The sequence below is a fragment of the Megascapheus bottae genome, chromosome 12 (assembly GCF_031878675.1).
Source record: "Megascapheus bottae isolate mThoBot1 chromosome 12, mThoBot2.hap1, whole genome shotgun sequence".
NCBI lineage: Eukaryota > Metazoa > Chordata > Mammalia > Rodentia > Geomyidae > Megascapheus > Megascapheus bottae.
This window is the reverse complement of record NC_143520.1, coordinates 27,259,834-27,278,602: the sequence shown is the minus strand read 5'-3', so window position 1 is coordinate 27,278,602 and position 18,769 is coordinate 27,259,834. Positions and strand designations below refer to the sequence as shown.

The window sequence follows — 18,769 nt, the reverse complement described above, 5'->3', positions numbered from 1 at the left end:
ACCTACGACTGAAACACTAAGTGGAGGGTCCCTACTTCTAAAGGGAAACTTCACAAGCCCTCACCTGGAACCAGCGACATCTTGAGTATAGCCCATGTCATCATCTAAATCTCCATTCTCTTGTCTCAGCCTGTGGACTGCTGGGATTATAACTGGGTACCAGCACACCTGGCTACTCACTGTTTTTGATAAAAGGAAGGTTCTGAAGTGTTTAGAACCTGACAAAGTGAGGGATAGAGAAGGGTGGGCTGTGATTCATAAGTCATAATAAGCTTTAAGTTTTACCAAAAACTTAGAAATTCATGTAATAACTAATATGGATTATTAGATGATTGTTGGCATGGAAATGACCATGATAATTTTTTTTTTTGCCAGTCCTGGAACTTGAATTCAGGGTCTGGGAACTGTACCTGAGCTTCTTTTTGCTCAAAGTTAGCACTCTACCACTTGAGTGTTTATATGGTACTGAGGAATCTAAACTGGGCTTCATGCATGCTATGTAAGCAATCTACCACTAAGCCACATTTCCAGCCCCCAAAATGATAAAATATTATGTAACATTTTAGGCCAATCATAAAAGCGTACATTTGGATGTACAACTTGAGTCAAAACTCAGCCTTTCTTTTCTTCTTTTTCCTATTTTTTTTCTTGGAGTTTGTTCTGGGGTTTGAATTTAAGGATTGGGTGCTGTCCCTGAAATTTTTTTACCACTTAAGTCACAGCTCCTGGCCTTTTGTTGGTTATTTGGCAATAAGAGTCTCATGGACTAGCTTCAAACTTTGATCCTAGACTTACTTTTGAACACCTATTATGGCTGAAATCTAAATATGGCAGTCTTAACTACATATTTCACTCACTATTTGTTTTTGTTCTTTGGAGAAAGGGTCTTGCTATGTAGCTCAAGCTGGCCTGGCATTGAATTTGAGATCCTCTTGCCCGAGCCTCCTTTGCATTGTAATTAACAGGCTTCTGTCATCACATCCAGGTTTACCCATTGTCTGATAGTGTGAGTGTGTGTGTGTGTGTGTGTATGAGTATGTATTTTGCTACTGAATGGGGCTTGAACTCAGGACCTAAGTGCTATCCCTCAGCTTTTTCCCTCTCAAGGTGTTGGAGCCACAGCTCCACTTGTAGCTCTTTTTCTTTTTTGGCAGTAAATTGGAGATAAGTGTTTCAGGCTTTACTGCCTAAGCTGGCTTTGTACTATTATCCTTAAATCTCAGTCTCTTGAGTAGATAGCTAGGATTACAGGCATGAGCCACCAATGATGGGATATTTTTCTATTTTTCTTTTCCTTTTTCCTCCTTGGCACTGAGGATCAACTCAGGGCTTTGTGACTAGTCAGGTGCTCTACCATAGAGCTCTAATCTATCTTTTAACTACACACACACACACACACACACACACACACACACACACACACACACACATATTATTTTGTTTTTGGTAGTGAGGATTGAACCCAGGATATTGCATTTGCTAGACAAGGGTTTTGCTACTGAGTTACATCCCAGCACCTCCAATCAATTAATTTCTTTTTCTTTTGAAAAACATTCTTTCAGGGGCCAGAAGTTTGGCCTAGGGTAGAGTCCTTGCCTACGATTCATGAAGACCCGGGTTCAATTCCTCAGTACCACATACATAAGAAAAAAGTGGGAAGTGGTGCTGTGGCTCAAGTGGTAGAGCTCTAGCCTTGAGAAAGGTCCAAGGACGGTACTTAGGCCCTGAGTTCAAGCCCCACAATTGGCAAAACAAAAAAACAACAAAAAAAATGTTCTTTCAGAGCCCAGAAAACCTGTGATTTTTTCTCCAGAGCTTAAAGAACACGTTAGGCTGCTCTTAGAACCTTCTTGCTCATATAGCCTTTATATTTCAACCAGACATATCTGTTCATTATGAGTCTAATTTCCTTGGTGGGGAGGTGGCTTAGTGGTAGAGTGCTTGCCTGGCATGCTTGAAGACCTGGGTTCAATTCTTCATCATTACATAAAGAGAAAAAGCTGGAAGTGGTGCTGTGGCTCAAGTGGTAGCATATTAGTTAGCCTTGAGTAAAAGAAGCTCAGAGACAGTGGCCATGCCCTGAGTTTAAGGCCTAGGACTGGCATTAACAAAAAACCAATAGTCTAACTTCCAGTCCAGAGCCAGGGACTTACACCTGTAACACTAGCCACTCAAGTTCAGGAGGGTGAGATCTGAAGACTGAAGTTGGAAGTTCGACAAAGCAATAAAGTCCAGTGAGACTTTTTTTTCCCCCAGTCATAGGGTTGGGTGCTGTTCTTGAGATCTTCAGCTCAAGGCTAATGCTCCACCACTTTGAAGCACAGCACCACTTCCCATTTTCTGGTGGTTAATTGGAGGAAAGAGTCTCACCAACTTTTGTACCACCACCCCCTCCTCCACAACAGCTGGCTTTTAACCTTGATCCTCAGATCTCAGCCTCCTGAGTAGCTAGGATTACAGGCCTGAGCCACCTGTACCTGGCCAGTGAGACTCTTATTTCCAAGTAACCAGCAAAAAAAAAAAAAAAAAAAAAAGCCAGAATGGAGGTGTGGTCCAAATGATAGAGCATGTCTTGAGCAAAAAAGCTAAAAGACAGTAAATAGGCTTTGAGGTCAAGCCCCAGTTTGGCACACATACACACACACACAAAGTATATATTGTGGGCTTGTCTAGCACAAGGCCTTGCACTCCCTTTCTGCATTGCAAAAACAAAATAATAGCATACCAAGTACTGAGTTCTTGACCTAGTGGACATTTTGTAAATGCATATGATACAGGGAGGAGCAGAACACTGTCCATTTCTAGGCTAATGATTGTATTGTGTGAGGGTTGGGAACTCAGAATCTCTGGGCCTGGAACTTGAGATGCCAGATTGAGAAAACGAGGTTGCCTTTCAGTGCTTGGTTTAAAGTTGCCACACTCCTACCAGCTATGGAAAAAGCTTAGAGGCGTTTGAAATAGGGAACCATATCATGAAGGTTCGTTAACTGTACTTCCAAGGATCAAGTCCTGGTTCGACGCCTACCCAGGAGGCTCTAAACCGAAGAATGGGTGGGGGGTTGGGTGAACTCTGTAAAGCAAAACCATCACGTGATGGAAGGGCCGGGCCCAGCCCATGCAGAAATCTACACTTTAATGGAGCCTTAATTTCAGGGCTTGTTATGTACTGAATAGGACTGATCCCAACCGGCTCCCACGTTTTCTTCTCGGAACTGACGAGGGGAGTTCACTTTCCTAAAGGAGGAAACTGAGGTTTAGGGAGATTCATTTGCTGTGGTCACTTGGAAACCTGGGCCTGCCTAAGATGTCGCTCTCAGCACCCAGGCTCGACAGTCTGGGGCTGGGGCTGTAGCTCAGAGAGAGAGAGCACTTGCATGCTCAAAGCCTAGCGTTGGATCCCTAGCACCTCAAAAACCAGACACAGAAACAAGCCAGAAAACAGTCCTGTTATCTTTTATCCACAGAGTCCCACACGTCAACCAAGCATAAAACTTGGCAGTTTGCAAACTTAGCCCAGGGGCTAACTTTTCGGTAGGCCCGCTGGGGGGGTGAATCTGAAATCCTTTACTTTAGGCAGAACTCCCCCCACCCCCTCAGAGTGACCCCGAGGGGCAGGGTGGGGCCAGAGGCCGGGGGCTGGGAGTGGGAGGTGTTCGACGTCGGCGCTGCGCCACGGCCCGTAGGATTGGCTCCAGCCGCTCCCGCCAGGCCTGCCGGACTCCCGCGCGCCCCAGGCTCCGCCCCCCGCCGCCATCTTGGCCCTGGCGGGAGCAGGCCGCACGCGTGAGTAAACAGTGCTTGCTGGGAAAAGTGGAGCGGCGGCTGCATCCGGGTCTCGCGGGGCTGCAGCCAACAGAACCCGGTCCCATTCGGCCGCCGTGGGGGTAAGTAATCCTGCGCGCGCCAGTAGGCCGAGACCCCCCCCCACCTTCCCGTGGCGCCACCTCTCACCTCTCGCGGCGCGCGCGGTTCTGCTCCCCGCACTCCCGCCCCTCGCTCGGTGGAAAGCTGCCCGGGAAGAGTGGTGGCGGGAGGGGATCCCGCGTGCGCGAGATCGTGCGCTGCCCGGGACGCAGCTCGGGGCCCGGAGCTCGTGCGCCCCGGGCTGCGCGGTGGGGACGCTGCGGCCGGGCGAGGGTGGGGAGGGGGGGCCGGGCGGGCCGGGAAGGCGGCGCAGGTGTCGGGGACCGGGACCCCTCCGCGGGACGGAGGGTCGGACACTGGCTTTTTCCTCCTTGGCTGGGGCCGTAGGGAAGCCGACATGATGACCCGGAGACCCAGCCCCCTGGCGCCGCTCCTGGAGACGCTGGAGGACCCTTCCGCCTCCGCTGGGGCGCAGACCGACGCGTACCTGACCCTGACCAGGTGAGCCTGCTCCGGGCGCCTCCGCTGGGCGTGCACGGGGAGACGGACCTTTGGTTTTTTTTTGTTTTGTTTTACTTTGTTTTTATCTAGCAGCGGGGAGAGGACGCCGGGATTGCAGACTGGTTGGGGTGCTGGCCGGGGAGGGACGAAGGTGTAGTAAAATGACGTTCCCGGTGCGCCTCAGCGTTGGGCTGGAAGGAAGGAAGGAGCCACTACCCCCAATCCCAAGTGAGGGATTAAAAAAAAAAAGTTTCAGCTGCCCAGAGTTGCGTGAGGAGTTGTTCTCCGTGTCCATTTCCCCGATGTATTAGAAAAATAGTGACTCGGGGCTTTTTCTTTTTTCTTAAACTAGCCCAGTAGCCTGATAGTTTTCAGAATGGTGGTAAAGAGTAATTTTAATAAAATTAATAATTTGTCAAGGGATTCCAGTCCCTTCTTCACATCTAAAGCTGTCCAAACTAAGTATGCTGTGGAGGCAAAAAGTCATTTTAATGCATGTACTCTGTGTATCCTGAAGTACCTAAAGGACTGGGTGGATTTGTTTTAGAGAGTTCAAACATCTTTTGAGCCAGCCATACAGTACTTCTCTTTCTGCCTTTTGCTTAAGCTTGTGTTTTGTCTTTTAAGTCGTATGACTGGAGAAGAAGGAAAAGAAATCATTGAACAAGTGGAGAAAAATTTCCCCCGGCTGTGCACAGTTTTAAAGGTCTGTATTATTTTTTGCTTTACTACATTGGAGAACCATCCAGCTGACCAGAAAGTTTGAATCCAAAGTAAATGGCTGTAGTATTGACTGTATTATTGTACTTTTTTTTTTCAAATGATTACTTAAAATGTATCAGGTACTCTTGATTTTTAATCAGGTATTCTCCACTTAACTTTTTCTTGTTTTGGTTGGTTCTGGAGCTTGAACTCAGGTTGCAGGTCTTGTCCACTGTCCCTGAGCTTTTATTGGCTTGAAGCTTGCACTCTACCACTTGAGACACAGTGCCACTTCCAGCTTTTTTTTTTTCTTCTTCAGAAAAAGTCCATGAGAGTCTTACAGACTTTCCTGGCAGGTCTTGCTTTCAGCAGCCAACCTCATATCTCAGCCTCTTGATCAGCTAGAATTACAGGCATGAACTACTGGCACTCAGACTCCACTTAGTGGGTTGGTTTTTTTGGTTGTTGTTGTTTAACTGGAAATTTACTACTACTTTCCACCTCCCCCTGACATTTCAGAATCCAGGGCCATTTGCTAGGCAAATGTTCTACCTCTTTGTTGTACATCCCAGCTGATAGTCTAGTCCTTTCCCTATGTTACAGATTAAGAAATTGGCTTAATGTCCCCAAAGTCAACTATGGACACCTGATTCCAAAGCATTCCAACTGGTATTTCTTGGTTAATGTCAAGAAGTTGGCTCATTTTCCCCCAGTCAACCATGGACACCTGAATCCAAAGCATTCCATCTCGCATTTCTTGCTTGTCAGTGCTCTTAAGCCATCCCTCCAGTCTTGTACTTTGCTAGTTAATTGAAAGTGGAATATCATACAAGCCTTTCTGCCTAGGCTGTCTTTGAACATCCCACCTCTCTACATCCTGGAAGCTTAAGATACACTTAAGTGAGGAGCAAAAGTTCTCACTTCACAATATAGGGGGCTTCATGACCTTCCCTAACAGTTTTTTTTTTTAAATGAAATCCTCTGGTAAAACCTGGTATAATTTTACATTTCAGTAGAATATTTGATATTGGAGATAAATATACCACATCAGTGTAATCCTAGCTATTTAGGAGCAATCAAGCCTGCCAGGACTGGAAAAACGTGAGCCTTATCTCCAATTAACCACCAAAAAACAAAGTAGAGGTGCAGCTCCAGTGATAGAGCACTAGCCTTGGGCAAAAAAGTTCAAGGACCAGCACGCAAAGAGTGCCAGACTTGAGCAGAAAAAGCCAAGTGAGAACACAAGGTCCTGAGTTCAAGCCTATTGCTGAGACAAACAAAAAGATACTTTTATACATTTGATATTTAAGAGCATATTGGATCAGAAATCCTGTTGTATACAATTTGAACTAGGCTGTTTCTAAGTAGGGTTTATATATCACATGCCAGATTAGTGAAACTTGGGGACTAATCTTCTAAGGCCAGCCATTCTGGAGGTAGAAAGGGTATATTTTATTTGCTTTTTTGGGGGGGGGAGAAGGGGGTTGAACTCTGGGCATAGGCGATGTCTCTCAGTTCTTCAGCTTAAGGCTACTGCCCTACCCCTTAAGCAACATTGGCACTTCCGGTTTTCTGGTGGTTAATTGGTAATAATCTCATGGACTTTAGTGCCCAGGCTGGCTTTGAACCCTGATCCTCAGATCTCAGCCTCCTGAGTAGCTAGGATGACAGGAGTGAGCCACCTCCTTGTCAAAATCTCCACTTAAATTGGATATCCAATTGGATATCCTAGCTGGAGGCTGTTGATGGGAAGGCTGGCCTAGGATAAAAACCTGCTTACACCTATTTGAAAAATTTAATCGCTTGAGTGCCTGCCTAGCAAGCTAGAGACCCTCAGTTCATAACCTATTTTCACCAAAAAATAAAAAATCCAGATGAATTATTTGGAGCACATAGAAAGTAATAGTCCAGTCAACAAAAACAATCCATTTGAGTTAAAGGACAGTGCTTCAAAATCACACTAGTTTTGTTACTGTTGGGGCTTGAGCTAGAATTGTCTGAAAACTTGTAATAACATTCTTGTGTAATAACATTCTTGAAGATGGACCCCCCTACTTTTGAACTGGGGTATGATTCAGTGGTAGAGGGCATGCCAAAAACAAGGACCACTGAATGATCTCAAGCAAATGTTTTTTTTATTAAAGTTGATCATAATCACGTGCTAGCTATTGTGTTTAGAGCATAGCACCCTTTAAAATCATAAATCTTAAGTGATTTTTAAGTGAATAAGTTCCTATAATATCTTTTATATCCTATAGTTGGGTCTTTTGATTGCTTTCTTTAATTATAAAGGTGACCTGGACACAACTATTGAAAAAAAAAAATCTGGAAACCGTTTTAATAGGGTTATTGAAGATACAAATCACTTTGAAGTAAGAATTGGTACAAAAAAAGTGGCCAAGGCCGGGAGTTTGGCCTACAGGTAGAGTGCTTGCCTAGCATGCACGAAGACCCAGGTTCGTTTTCTTGATACCACATACATAGAAAAAGCTGGAAGTGGTGCTGAGTGTCTTAGGTGATAGAGCACTAGGTTTGAGAAAGTTCAAGGCCAGTGCTCAGGCCCTGAGTTCAAGCCCCAGGACAGCCCCCCCCCCCAAAAAAAGAAAGTGGCCAGAGGTGGCATGAGTTTGCGAAAAGGAAAGGGGACAAAGGATGAATCAATTCAGCAGTGATAACTCATTAGACACCATGTTGGAAATCAACCATACATCTTGGAGGGGGTAGAGGAAAAACAGGGAGAGCATGAAGGAGAGGATGACACTGTTCAAAGGAGATGTACTCATAACTTGCTTATATGACTGTTAACTCCTTTGCACATCTTTACAGTAAAATTAAACTCTCTCTATATATAATATATGTATAATATATGTGGCATGAAATTAAAGGCAGATGTTGAAAGACATGTGGACCATTGGACCACTTGGGATTGTGCTTTAAAAGACGATAGGGATTATTTTTTGTCAGTACTGGGGCTTGAACGTGGGGCCTTATGTTTTCTTTTGGTTGGCTGAAGGCTGATATTTCTACTAGTATAGAGTAGTTAGGATTATAAACTTGAACCACTAGGACTCTGCTTTTTCCAGTAACTTAACATTTTTTAATGTGTTGGCTATTTGCTTTTACGTGGATATAGATGTCCTTTATATTAAGAATGTTCTTTCAGTGGATGGATGTTTATATAATTCCCTCATCTTTTCATTGCCAAGCTATTTATACTCGGTTGTCTTTTTTTTTTTTTTTTTGGCAGTCCTGGGGCTTGAACTCAAGGCCTGGGCACTGTCCTTGGACACTTTTTACTCAAGGCTGGCGTTCTGCCACTTGAGCCACAGCACCACTTGCAGCTTTTTCTGAGTGTTGTACCTAGAAGTTGAACCCAGGGCTTTGTGCATGCTAGGTGAGCACTCTACCATTAGGCTATGCACCAGCCCTTGGTTATCTTTTTGTGTGTGTGTTTGTGGATCATGAGGCTTGAACTGGGCCTGTATACTGTCCCAGAGATCATCAGCTCAAGGCTGCCACCCTACCCTTGAGCCAAGCCCCACTTCAATTTTCTAGAAGTTAATTGGAGATAAAGGTCTCAGATCCTGGGCTGACTTTGAACCTTGTTCCTCCAATCTGCCCTGCTGGTTATCTTTTTTTTTTTTTTTAAACCTTTTCACTAAGATTGATTTGCTCAAAATGTAATGAACTTGTTTTGCATGTAATTGGCTATTCTAAAAAAATTGTTTTCCCCTCAGTTTTTCTTTTCAATATATTAATTTTTTTTGTAGGCTCACATTTCCAGTCCAAACTCAGAGCTAAGTTGTGCTGCTCTTCAGGCCTTGGGGTTTTGTTTTCATAATCCCAAAATTACCATTGGGTTATCAGGTAAGATTATTAGTAGTACTATTACATTTTTTTAGTTTAAAATATAAATACTACTAAAAGAACGGCTATATTTGGGTTAATTTTCAAACATGCAGTTTAGGATCTCTTGCCCTCTCTGTCTTTGGAGGGAAGGTCTGGTATGTAGACCAAACTAGCCTCAGATCCTCTTAATGCTTGAATATGGGATATTGGCATGTTCTATCAAACCTGATTTCAGATTTATTTGTGAGAAGATTTAGATTAATATCTAAATATGCTGGCAGGGACCATAAAGTTCAGAGGTATAACACATGCTTAATATGTTTGATTGCCTGTCAAAATGTGATGGTTGAAAAAAAAACCTCTTTCTCAAAAAACTTTTTGGTTTTAGTAAAACATAGCTGTTGTCAATGAATACTAATTTATAGATTATTCAGCCATATTTGCCAGGAACATGCTAAACTGAAAAGTTCTCATGATAATGCTAAGTATGGGATAATTTGGGACCAGGAGTAGAATAAAAGTGCGGAACCTGATGTTTTATAAGTATCAGCAATATTCAGCAGTTTGCTGTGATAAAAGTGAGGAGGTGATTAATAGAGGGTATCAAATAGTTGTTGCTTTTGTTTTCTTTTACTGTTTTCTCTCTGAGTCTCACTATTATCTCAGGTTAGACTCAAGGATGACCTGACTCAGCCTTTTGTGTTGGGATTACAGGTGTGCTCCTCCACATCTTTTTTTTTTTTTTTTTTTTGGTGCCAGTTTGGCTTGAACTCAGGGGCTGCCTCTAAACTTTTTTGCAAGGCGAGAGCTCTACCATTTGAGCTGAATCTCTACTTCTGACTTTTTTTTGTGTGGGTCATGGGGCTTGAACTCGGCCTGGGCGCTGTCCCTGAGCTCTTTGGTTCAAGGCTACCGCCCTACCCTTGAGCCACAGTACCGCTTCCCGTTTTCTAGAGGTTAATTGGAGATGAGGGACACTGGCTTTGCTTTGAACCTTGATCCTCAGATCTAAGCCTCCAGAGTAAGTAGGATTGCAGGTGAGAGCCACCCCACTGCGCCCACCATACCCGCTCTACTTCTGACTTTTTTGTTGTCTAGTTGGAGGTAAGAAAATTACGGACTTTGTTACCCAGGCAGGCTTTGAACCACAGCTTTCATGCAGATCTGAACCTCCTGAATAGTTGGGATTAAAGGCAGTGAGCCACTGACCAATACCTGGCTTATATTGTCCTTTTTTAAAAAAATGATTTTTTGTGCCAGTCTTGCCCCCCTTGAACTTGGGGCCTGGGCAGTGTTCTTGAGCTTTTTTTAATTCAAGTGTTTTATCACTTGAGTCACAGCTATACTTCAGCTTTTTTAGTAGTTAATTGAAGTTTCAACTTTCGTGCGTTGGCTTGCTTCAAACTATGATCCTCAGATTTCAGCCTCCTGAGTAGCTAGCATTTTTTAGTCTTGTTTTTTTTCTTCTATGAGGAATCGAACCAGGCCAAACTCCTGGCCCTAAGCTACATTTTTTATAGGCATAAGCCATTTGTGCCTAGCTAATTGTTTTTTTTTTGCCAGTTCTGGGCTTGAGCTCAGCACCTGAGCACTGTCCTTGGACTTTCTCAAGGCTAGAGCTCTACCACTTGAGCCTCAGCACCACTTCTGGCTTTTTTTTTTCTATGTATGTGGTACTGAGGAATTGAACCCGGGTCTTCGTGCATGCTAGGCAGGCACTCTACCACTAGGCCGAACTCCCAGCCCCCTAATTGTTCCTTTTTATAGGAAGTAGGAGTAACCTCAAGTAGTTTGTCATTTCAAGCAGAGATATAGGAGTCATGAAATCCTCTCAAATTATCCTAGACCTGTAGCTATTTAAGTTTTACAAAGTGTCTTGATTTGGATTTTACTGACCATGATACTTCCTCCTGATTGTATTTTGAAGCTTGATGTCATTCACAGAAATTCTGTGATTCTTTTTCTTTGTGTCTGCATTTTTAACTAGAGTATGTTCCTCTGTTTTACAGATTGTAAACTTGCACATCATTAAAAAAATTTTTTTTTTATTTTAGAGGACAATATTAAGGAACTGCTTTTAAGAGTGAATGATGTTATTAAAAATTCAGATAAAAATATGTGTACCAGGGCACTTTGGATATTATCCAAACAGACGATTCCCACTGAGGTTATTGGCAAATTGGTGAGTATAGCTTTTATATGTATTAAGTATGTAGTATGCCAAGTCAGAATTCTGTCATTTGATTTGTATTTCACTCCGTCTTCTAGGTATCTGGTATAATTGAAACACTAGAAATACTATTTAATAAAGGAGAGCAGCATTCTGCTATTATTGTTTATGAAGCATTAAATGTTATTGTAAGGTATGTATTTGGATGTATGTATTTGGATTCTATGAAGTTTAGAATGTGTAAGTTTACAGTTTATGGATCTGGGATGATACTAATTACTGTTATATTGCAATATACTCCAGGTAGAACAGGACTTTGTGGTTTTTTTTATTTTTCATTTATTTTTCTTGTCCTGGGGCTTGAACTCTGTGGCTACGGTCCCTGTACTTTTTGTTCAAGGACAGTATGCTACCACTTGAGCCACAGCACACTTCTGGCTTTTTTTTTTTTTTTTTTTTTTTTTGGTGGGTCATGGCGCTTGAACTCAGCTTGGGCACTGTCCCTGAACTCTTTAGCTCAAGGTTGCCACCCTATTCTTGAGCCACAGCCCCACATCCCTTTTTCTAGAGGTTAATTGGAGATAAGAGTCTTAGGTCCTTTTGTTTCTGGGCTGGCTGTGAACCTTGATCCTCAGATCTCAGTCTTTGTGCATGCTAGGCAAGCACTCTTACCACTAGGCAAACTCCTGGCCCCTGTTGTTTAATTTGAAAGTTAGATCAAACTAATTTAGTCACTGAATTTTCTATTTTAGGCTAATAGAACAAGCACCAGTTCAAATGGGAGAAGAATCAGTGAGGTGGGCAAAATTGGTCATCCCATTATTAGTTCATTCAGCACAGAGGATCCATTTACGGGGAGCTACTGCTTTAGAGATGGGAATGCCACTGTTGCTTCAGAAACAACAAGAAATAGCATCTATTACAGAGCAGCTTATGACTACCGTAAGTACTGCATTATGTACAAATTATCTGCCACATTAGAGTGGACTGTATAACGCTTCAAATTGACTCTCAGCTCACTGGAGCAGTCAGCTGTAATAGGGGAGTTTAGCTTGGAATTAAAATGAAGATTTGGGGTGATTAAACATGTACATAGTAAAGATGATACACTGGGTTTGAGCCCCAGGCTTTTAAAAGTAAAGAACGACTTTGTATAAATGGATTTCTTTAAATTCACTTTTACTGCAGTTTTCACATGTCCAGTAGATGGTGAATATAGATAGGATTGTTTCTGAAAAAGACTTGTAACTCATTCAGTGCTATTAGGGTTGTATAATATCAGTAGATAAGTCCATCTGGTTGCAATAGTTTCCTAGTTACATTGCTTCAGGTCTGAGATATACTGGGCTTTGTTCCTTTAATAGGCTTTTCTTTATCTTGTTACATGAAGTACATTGTTCTGGGTACTTAGATTGTAGTAGCAAACCGAAGACTGGGCTTATTTTCTAGTGTAAGTAAAGAAGGTATACTGAAGTATAACACAGACAAGACAGAGTGGAGTAGGTATGTGGATCATCTGTCTCACAGGTCCTGTGAGTCACTTGGTCTGGTCTATGAAGGGAACCAACCACAGGCAGAACTTTAAGAAATCTCAGAAGGGTCTGGGAGTTTGGCTTAGTGGTAGATTGCTTGCCTAGCATGCACAAAGACCAGGGTTTGATTCCTTAGTACCACATACACAGAAGAAGTTTGAAGTGGTGCTGTGCCTGAAGTGTTAAGAGCCCTGGGCCTTGAAAAGCCCAAGGATAGTGCTCAGACCCTGAGTACAAGCCACTGGACTGGGAAAAAAGAAAAAGAAATCTCTAAAGGCTAGGCAGCTTCCTGTGGCTCATGCCTATAATCCTGTCTACCTGGGAGGCTAAGTTCAAAGTCAGGCCTGAAAGTCCTCAAGACTCTCAACCTCCAACACTAGAAAAGGAAGTGGCAACTCTTCCCTCTAACCACTAAAATATGAAGTGGCGCTGTGGCTCAAGGGGTATCCTTAAGCTGAACAGCTCAGGGACAGTGCCCAGGCCCAGAATTCAAGAGCACTGACTGACCAAAAAGAAATCTAAGAGGTTTTTCTTGTGTGTGTAGGTGTGCAGGACTTGGTTATCATCCCTAAGGTTTTGCTTTTGCTTCTTCTTTTTTTTTTTTTGCTCAAGACTAGAGCTCTACCACTTGAACCCCCAGCTCCATTTCCAACTTGATAGTGATTATCTCCAATTAGATAAGAGTCCCACTGATTTTCCTCCCTACCTTCAAGCTGCAATCTTTAGATTTCAGCCTCCCGAGTAAGCTAGAATTTTGGGTGTGAGCCAAAAATCTAGACCCCCAAGGAGGATGTTGGAAACTCAGATGGGCCTTCGCAGCAAAAAATTCCCTACTCTTGAGATAGATTGTTTCATCAGAAGGAATAGTGAGGTGGACATGGAAGGTAAAAATTAGGTCATCTGAGCTTAAGGATGTATATGGCAAGTGCCCTTAATGACGAAGTTGGGAGGGTAAGTTCAAAAATTCATTCTTGGTGAGAAAATCTTGAGTGCAGAAGGAATGGCTCTGAGTTTATATTCAGAAGTTTTTTTCCCCCTACAGAAAATCTATACTGATGAATGGCTTTATGGTTAGAACTAGAAAGTGAGCACATTAATGTACTAGTACAGTCTAGGTATTGTTGCTGTGTGTGTGCTAGTTGGTACTGGATCTAACCTGAGTCCTTACGCTCTCACTCAAGCTAAAGCTCATGGCTAAGATGACCTATCTGTCCAGTAATTTTGCTAGTAATTGGAGATGGAATCTCATGGGCTTTTCTGCCTGGGCTGGCTTTGAATTGTGATCCTCCAGATCTCAATGTACTAAGTAGTTAAGATTATGTTAGGATTATAGATGTAAACCACTGACACCTGCTTATTTAATTTGGGATAAAGGCTGTTTGGCTGAGAATGAAGATACTATGTAGTAAAATACCTTATTTTTGTTTACAGAAATTGATCTCAGAACTCCAAAAACTATTTATGAACAAAAATGAGACCTATGTATTAAAATTATGGCCTTTGTTTGTCAAACTTCTTGGAAAGGTAAGTGATATAACTATACATTAGTTGTACAAGAAGGGTTTTTGGTCATGTAGTGTATTCCAGTGTTACTCCCTCTATCATTCTCCCTTTTTTTCTGTTTCTAGATTTTTGTTGTTTTCATGCTGGCAATCTACTTCAACCATATTCTTTGTATCTTTGACCTATCCCTCCTCACTAGTATCCCTCCAAGATCCTGTTTGTCTTTCCCAGAGTCTGACAATTTCTTGGTTTAATCTGAGTTGGGTTATTGCCATTAGTACCATTTTTTTTTTATTATATCTTATTGCTGGGGTATTGTATAGAGGGATTACAGTTACATTTGTCAGGTAGCAGGTACATTACTTCTTGAATATTGATACCCCTTCTCACGTTTTTCTCCTACTTTCCCTCCTACCTCCTCTATTTCCATTATTTTTGTCTTACCGGCTGATTGTAGCTACTGAAGTGTTAATACTGTATTAGTCCTTGTGTTGCTTTTACATCATGTATAGATAAACAGCAGCAAAGAATTTTAGTCACTCAGAAGCATATGTTCTCAGCTGAATGTTCAGCAATATTATACTTTTTGTTTTAGCTTTCATATACCTTAAACAGGTTTCTTTCATGGTCTTTGTAGTTTCAGATGATACTGTGATTGGTTTTAGTCACTTGCCTATTAAAAGTTCTTTAAGTACCAGGCTGGATGTTGTCTAGATAGTGTTTTTTTTTGTTGTTGATTATTTTGGTTTTTTGCCAGTCCTGGGGCTTGAATTCAGGGCCTGAACAATGTCTTTGAGCTTCTTTTGCTAAAGGCTAGCACTCTACCACTTCTGACTTTTTCTGTTTACATGGAATTGAACTTCATACATGCTAGGCAAGCACTCTGCCCTGAGCCAGTGTTCTTAAGCAGCCCTAGAAAGTGTTCTTAAGTACAGGAAGGCTGTGATTTGCCTGTGTAGAATGTGTGTTAAATAAGCTTTGTTGTGACAGAATTTACAGTGTGCTGTTGGCTTTTAGATCAATGGTAGAAAATTAACCTGTATTCAGTACAGTGTCTTTGGAGAGGACCATGAAAAAAGGCTGTCTATTAAGCAGTTAACAAGAGATCAAATAAACACAATAGTATTTTGTATAGATGGCCAGTATTTGCTAATTCAGTTTTTGAGGTCATTTAATAGAATGTGAAGTGAGCAGTGAAAAATCAAGTGTAACTATAAGCCAGTTTTGAGGGAGGGTATAGTATTAAATATGTTGTATAAACATCATTGCTGTCTGTACCCAAACCATTCTCTTCATCTCTGATAAAAACTACCCCTTTAGTGCCAGCACTTGGGAGCTTTCTCTGCCAAGGTGCCATATGAATATTTTATAATTCCATTCATGAGCCATTCGGAATAAGTAATGGGCCTATGCGAAGCAACCTATCCCATCCCAAGCAATGCCCATAGGCTGGACATTGCTTACCACTTTCTTAAAGCAATAACTCAGTCCTCATCGTTAAACAGCTGTTGTACTTTCTGTATGAATTTGCTTATTTCCTTATGTAACTGGAATCATGACATTGGCCCTTTCTGTATAGCTTATTTATTAAGTATAATAGTGTCAAGATCCATGTAAGCATATATTAAAGCTTCCAGTGATTGAATAATACTGCACTGGTTTTTATTGTTTTGTTCATCTTGATGGATGTCTGGGCTTTCTTTTTACTATTGTGAATATGACTGTAATCATAGGTATGGGAATGTGTTTTTAGAGTCTTGAGTTTTTGCATTTATGCTTAGTAGACTGATGGGGCCATCTATATGGTAAATTCTGGGTTTCACTTTTTAAAAAACTACTAAATAATCTATAGCAGCATTATTATGATATTTGTACCCATAATGCACTAAGGACCCAACTTAACATCCTTACCATTTATTTAGTAGTAGTCATCCTAATTAATGTGAAGTTCAGTTTTAGATTACTATTCTAATGTTAATTTTTCATGCAGTCTGACCATTTGTTTTATGTTATCCAAGGAAATGTCCCAAGTTCTTCATTCACTTTTTTTTTTGTTTTGGTTGGTTGTGGGGCTTGAACTTTGGGCCTGGGTGCTGCCCCTGAACTCTTCAGCTCAAGGTTACCACCCTGCTCTTTAAACAATAGCACCACTTCCTGTTTCTTAGAGGTTAATTGGAGATTAAGAGTCTCATGGACTTTAATGCATGAGCAGGCTTTGAACTATGATCCTCAGATCTCAGCCTCCTCAGTAGCTAGGATTACAGGCATGAGCCACCTGTGCCTGGCTTTCCACTTACTTTTTTCTTTTCTGGTATCTATATTGTCAGAAAGCACATGTGATTACTTTTTTTTTTTTTTTTTGCCAGTCCTGGGCTTGAACTCTGGCCTGAGCACTGTCCTTGGATTTTCTCAAGGTTAGATAGAGCTCTACCACTTGAGCCTCAGCACCATTTCTGGCTTTTTTTCTATGTATGTGGTACCGAGGAATTGAACCCTGGTCTTAATGCATGCTAGGCAAGCACTCTACCACTAGGCCAAACTCCCGGCCCCTTTTTTTTCTTTTTAAGAGATAGAATCGGAGTCTTTACATGTGATAACATTTTAACTACTTACACAGCACAGAAAAAAAAGATTGTGTGGTATTTTCCCTTGAGGGTCTGGGCTCTCTGTCCTTTAGCTTTTCTGCTTAAGCTTCCTCACACAATCTGAATTTTTTTTTTTTTTTTTTGGTTGTTGATTGGTGATTACATGTTAATTGGAGTTTTAGAGACTTCTTGCCTTCTGCCCAACTAGCTTTAAAATGCAATCTTCAGAATTCAGCCAACTGTGTAGCTGGGTTACAGGTGAAGTTATAGGCACAGACTATCTCAAGCTTTAAAGCAGTCCGCAATATAACAAATTGTTTTATCCCACTTACCCCTTTGTTGTTGTCTCAGGGCTTGGACTCAGGGTCTGAGGGCCCTCTGGGTTTTCTAGAGCTCTGCCACTTGAGCTACAGCGCCATTTCTGGCTTTTTCTATGTATGTGGTAACGAGGAGTCCAACCCAGGTCTTGGTGCATGCTAGGCAAGCACTCTACTACTAGGCCAAACTCCCAGCCCCAATTTTACCCATTTTTGAATTGGGTTTTTATTGTGGTCCATAATATAGTCCATATGTTAATCTTTTGCCCTATGTGTGTTACAATTTTTTTGTTGGTGGTGGTGGTGGGGCTTGAACTCCGGGCCTGGGCGCTGTCCCTGAGCTCTTCAGCTCAAGGCTAGTACTCTACCACTTTGAGCCAAAGCATCCCTTCTCATTTTCGAGTGGTAATTGGGAGATAAGAGTCTCTAGGACCTTTTGTGCTCAGGCTGGTTTTGAACTGTGATCTTCAGCCTCCTGAGTAGCTAGGATTATAGGTGTGAGCCACCAGCACCTGGCCTTATTTTTTTCATTGCCAGTCCTGGGGCTTGAACTCTGGGCCTGGACACTATCAGTTGGCTCCTTTGGCTCAAGGCTAGCACTCTTAACACTCTTAGCACTACTTCTGGCTTTTTCTGTGATTAAAGAGTCTCACAGATTTTTCTGCTTGTGCTAGCTTTGAACCTTGAATCTCAGATCGCAGCCTCCTCAATAGCTAGGATTACAGGTATGAACAACTGGTACCTGGCAGATTTTTCTTTCTTTCTTTTTTTTTTTTTGGTAGTGGTGTTTTTTTGTTAGTCGTGGGGCTTGAACTCTGGGCATGGACACTGTCCCTGAGCTCGTCAGCTCAAGGCTACTACCCTACCCCTGGAGTCCCACTTCCTGTTTTCTAGTGATAGATTGGAGATAAGAGTCTCATGTGCTTAGTGCCCTGGCTGGCTTTAAACCACGATCTTCAGATCTCACCCCCCAGAGTAGTTAGGATTACAGGCATTAGCCACCTCCCAGCAGGTTTTTCTTTTAATAAACCAGCACTGGGATTTGGAACTCAGGGCCAGGGTGATCTTCCCTTAGCTTTTTTGCTCATGGTTAGTGTTTGGGTACAATGCCTGTTTGAGATTCTTCTCTCTGCTTGGGCTGGCTTCAAGCTGGGATCCTCATATCTCTGCCTCTGGAGTAGGATTATAGGAATGAGCCACCATTTCCCTGCTTTATTTGGAGACGGGGGAATGGGTGCTGGTACTGGAGTTTGCTCTCAAGGCCTCTGGGCTTTTTCCTATTTGGTGCTTTGCCACATGTCCAAGCGGGCATTCTTGCCCGGTCAATTGGAAAAGTAATCTCACATCTGGCTTTGAGGTATGATTAGAACTTGGCTTAGTATGTCTTCTTGATTTATTGATAATGTTCTCTGAACAAACTTTTTGGGGGTTGGAGGTAAGATCAAACCCAGGGTCCTACAAAATGTTAAGCACGTGTTCTACCATTAAACTATACTGTATCCACAGTTTTGTGAAGTAAAATAGACGTTTTAGTTGTCTGCTATTACGGCATATTCATGCAGCTGTCCCTAAATCCAGGAATTACAAAATAAAAAATTATTATAAAGGTGAGGTATAGAAGGATTATAATTGCATAAATTAGGTAAGGAGTACATTTCATTTTGGACAGTGTCACCCCTCTTCTTGCTCTTAGTTTTCCCCCTCACATCCACAAGTTAATTTTTATTTATTTTTTGCCAGTCCTGG

At 42.1% G+C, this 18,769-nt stretch overlaps 1 protein-coding gene across 2 annotated transcripts in view; it reads left to right on the top strand.

The window, feature by feature from the left end:
- The first annotated feature begins 3,812 nt into the window (after positions 1 to 3,812).
- Rif1 (replication timing regulatory factor 1) overlaps positions 3,813 to 18,769 on the top strand; it is a 66,496-nt gene continuing 51,539 nt past the window's right edge. For both annotated transcript variants that reach the window (XM_090342848.1, XM_090342847.1), the window contains exons 1-8: positions 3,813 to 3,884; positions 4,252 to 4,365; positions 4,993 to 5,071; positions 8,838 to 8,934; positions 10,971 to 11,098; positions 11,185 to 11,279; positions 11,839 to 12,028; positions 14,050 to 14,142. In XM_090342848.1, the coding sequence (XP_090198974.1) occupies positions 4,262 to 4,365; positions 4,993 to 5,071; positions 8,838 to 8,934; positions 10,971 to 11,098; positions 11,185 to 11,279; positions 11,839 to 12,028; positions 14,050 to 14,142 (786 nt within the window). In that variant the 5' untranslated portion in view covers positions 3,813 to 3,884; positions 4,252 to 4,261. The remainder of the gene's footprint in view (positions 3,885 to 4,251; positions 4,366 to 4,992; positions 5,072 to 8,837; positions 8,935 to 10,970; positions 11,099 to 11,184; positions 11,280 to 11,838; positions 12,029 to 14,049; positions 14,143 to 18,769) is intronic.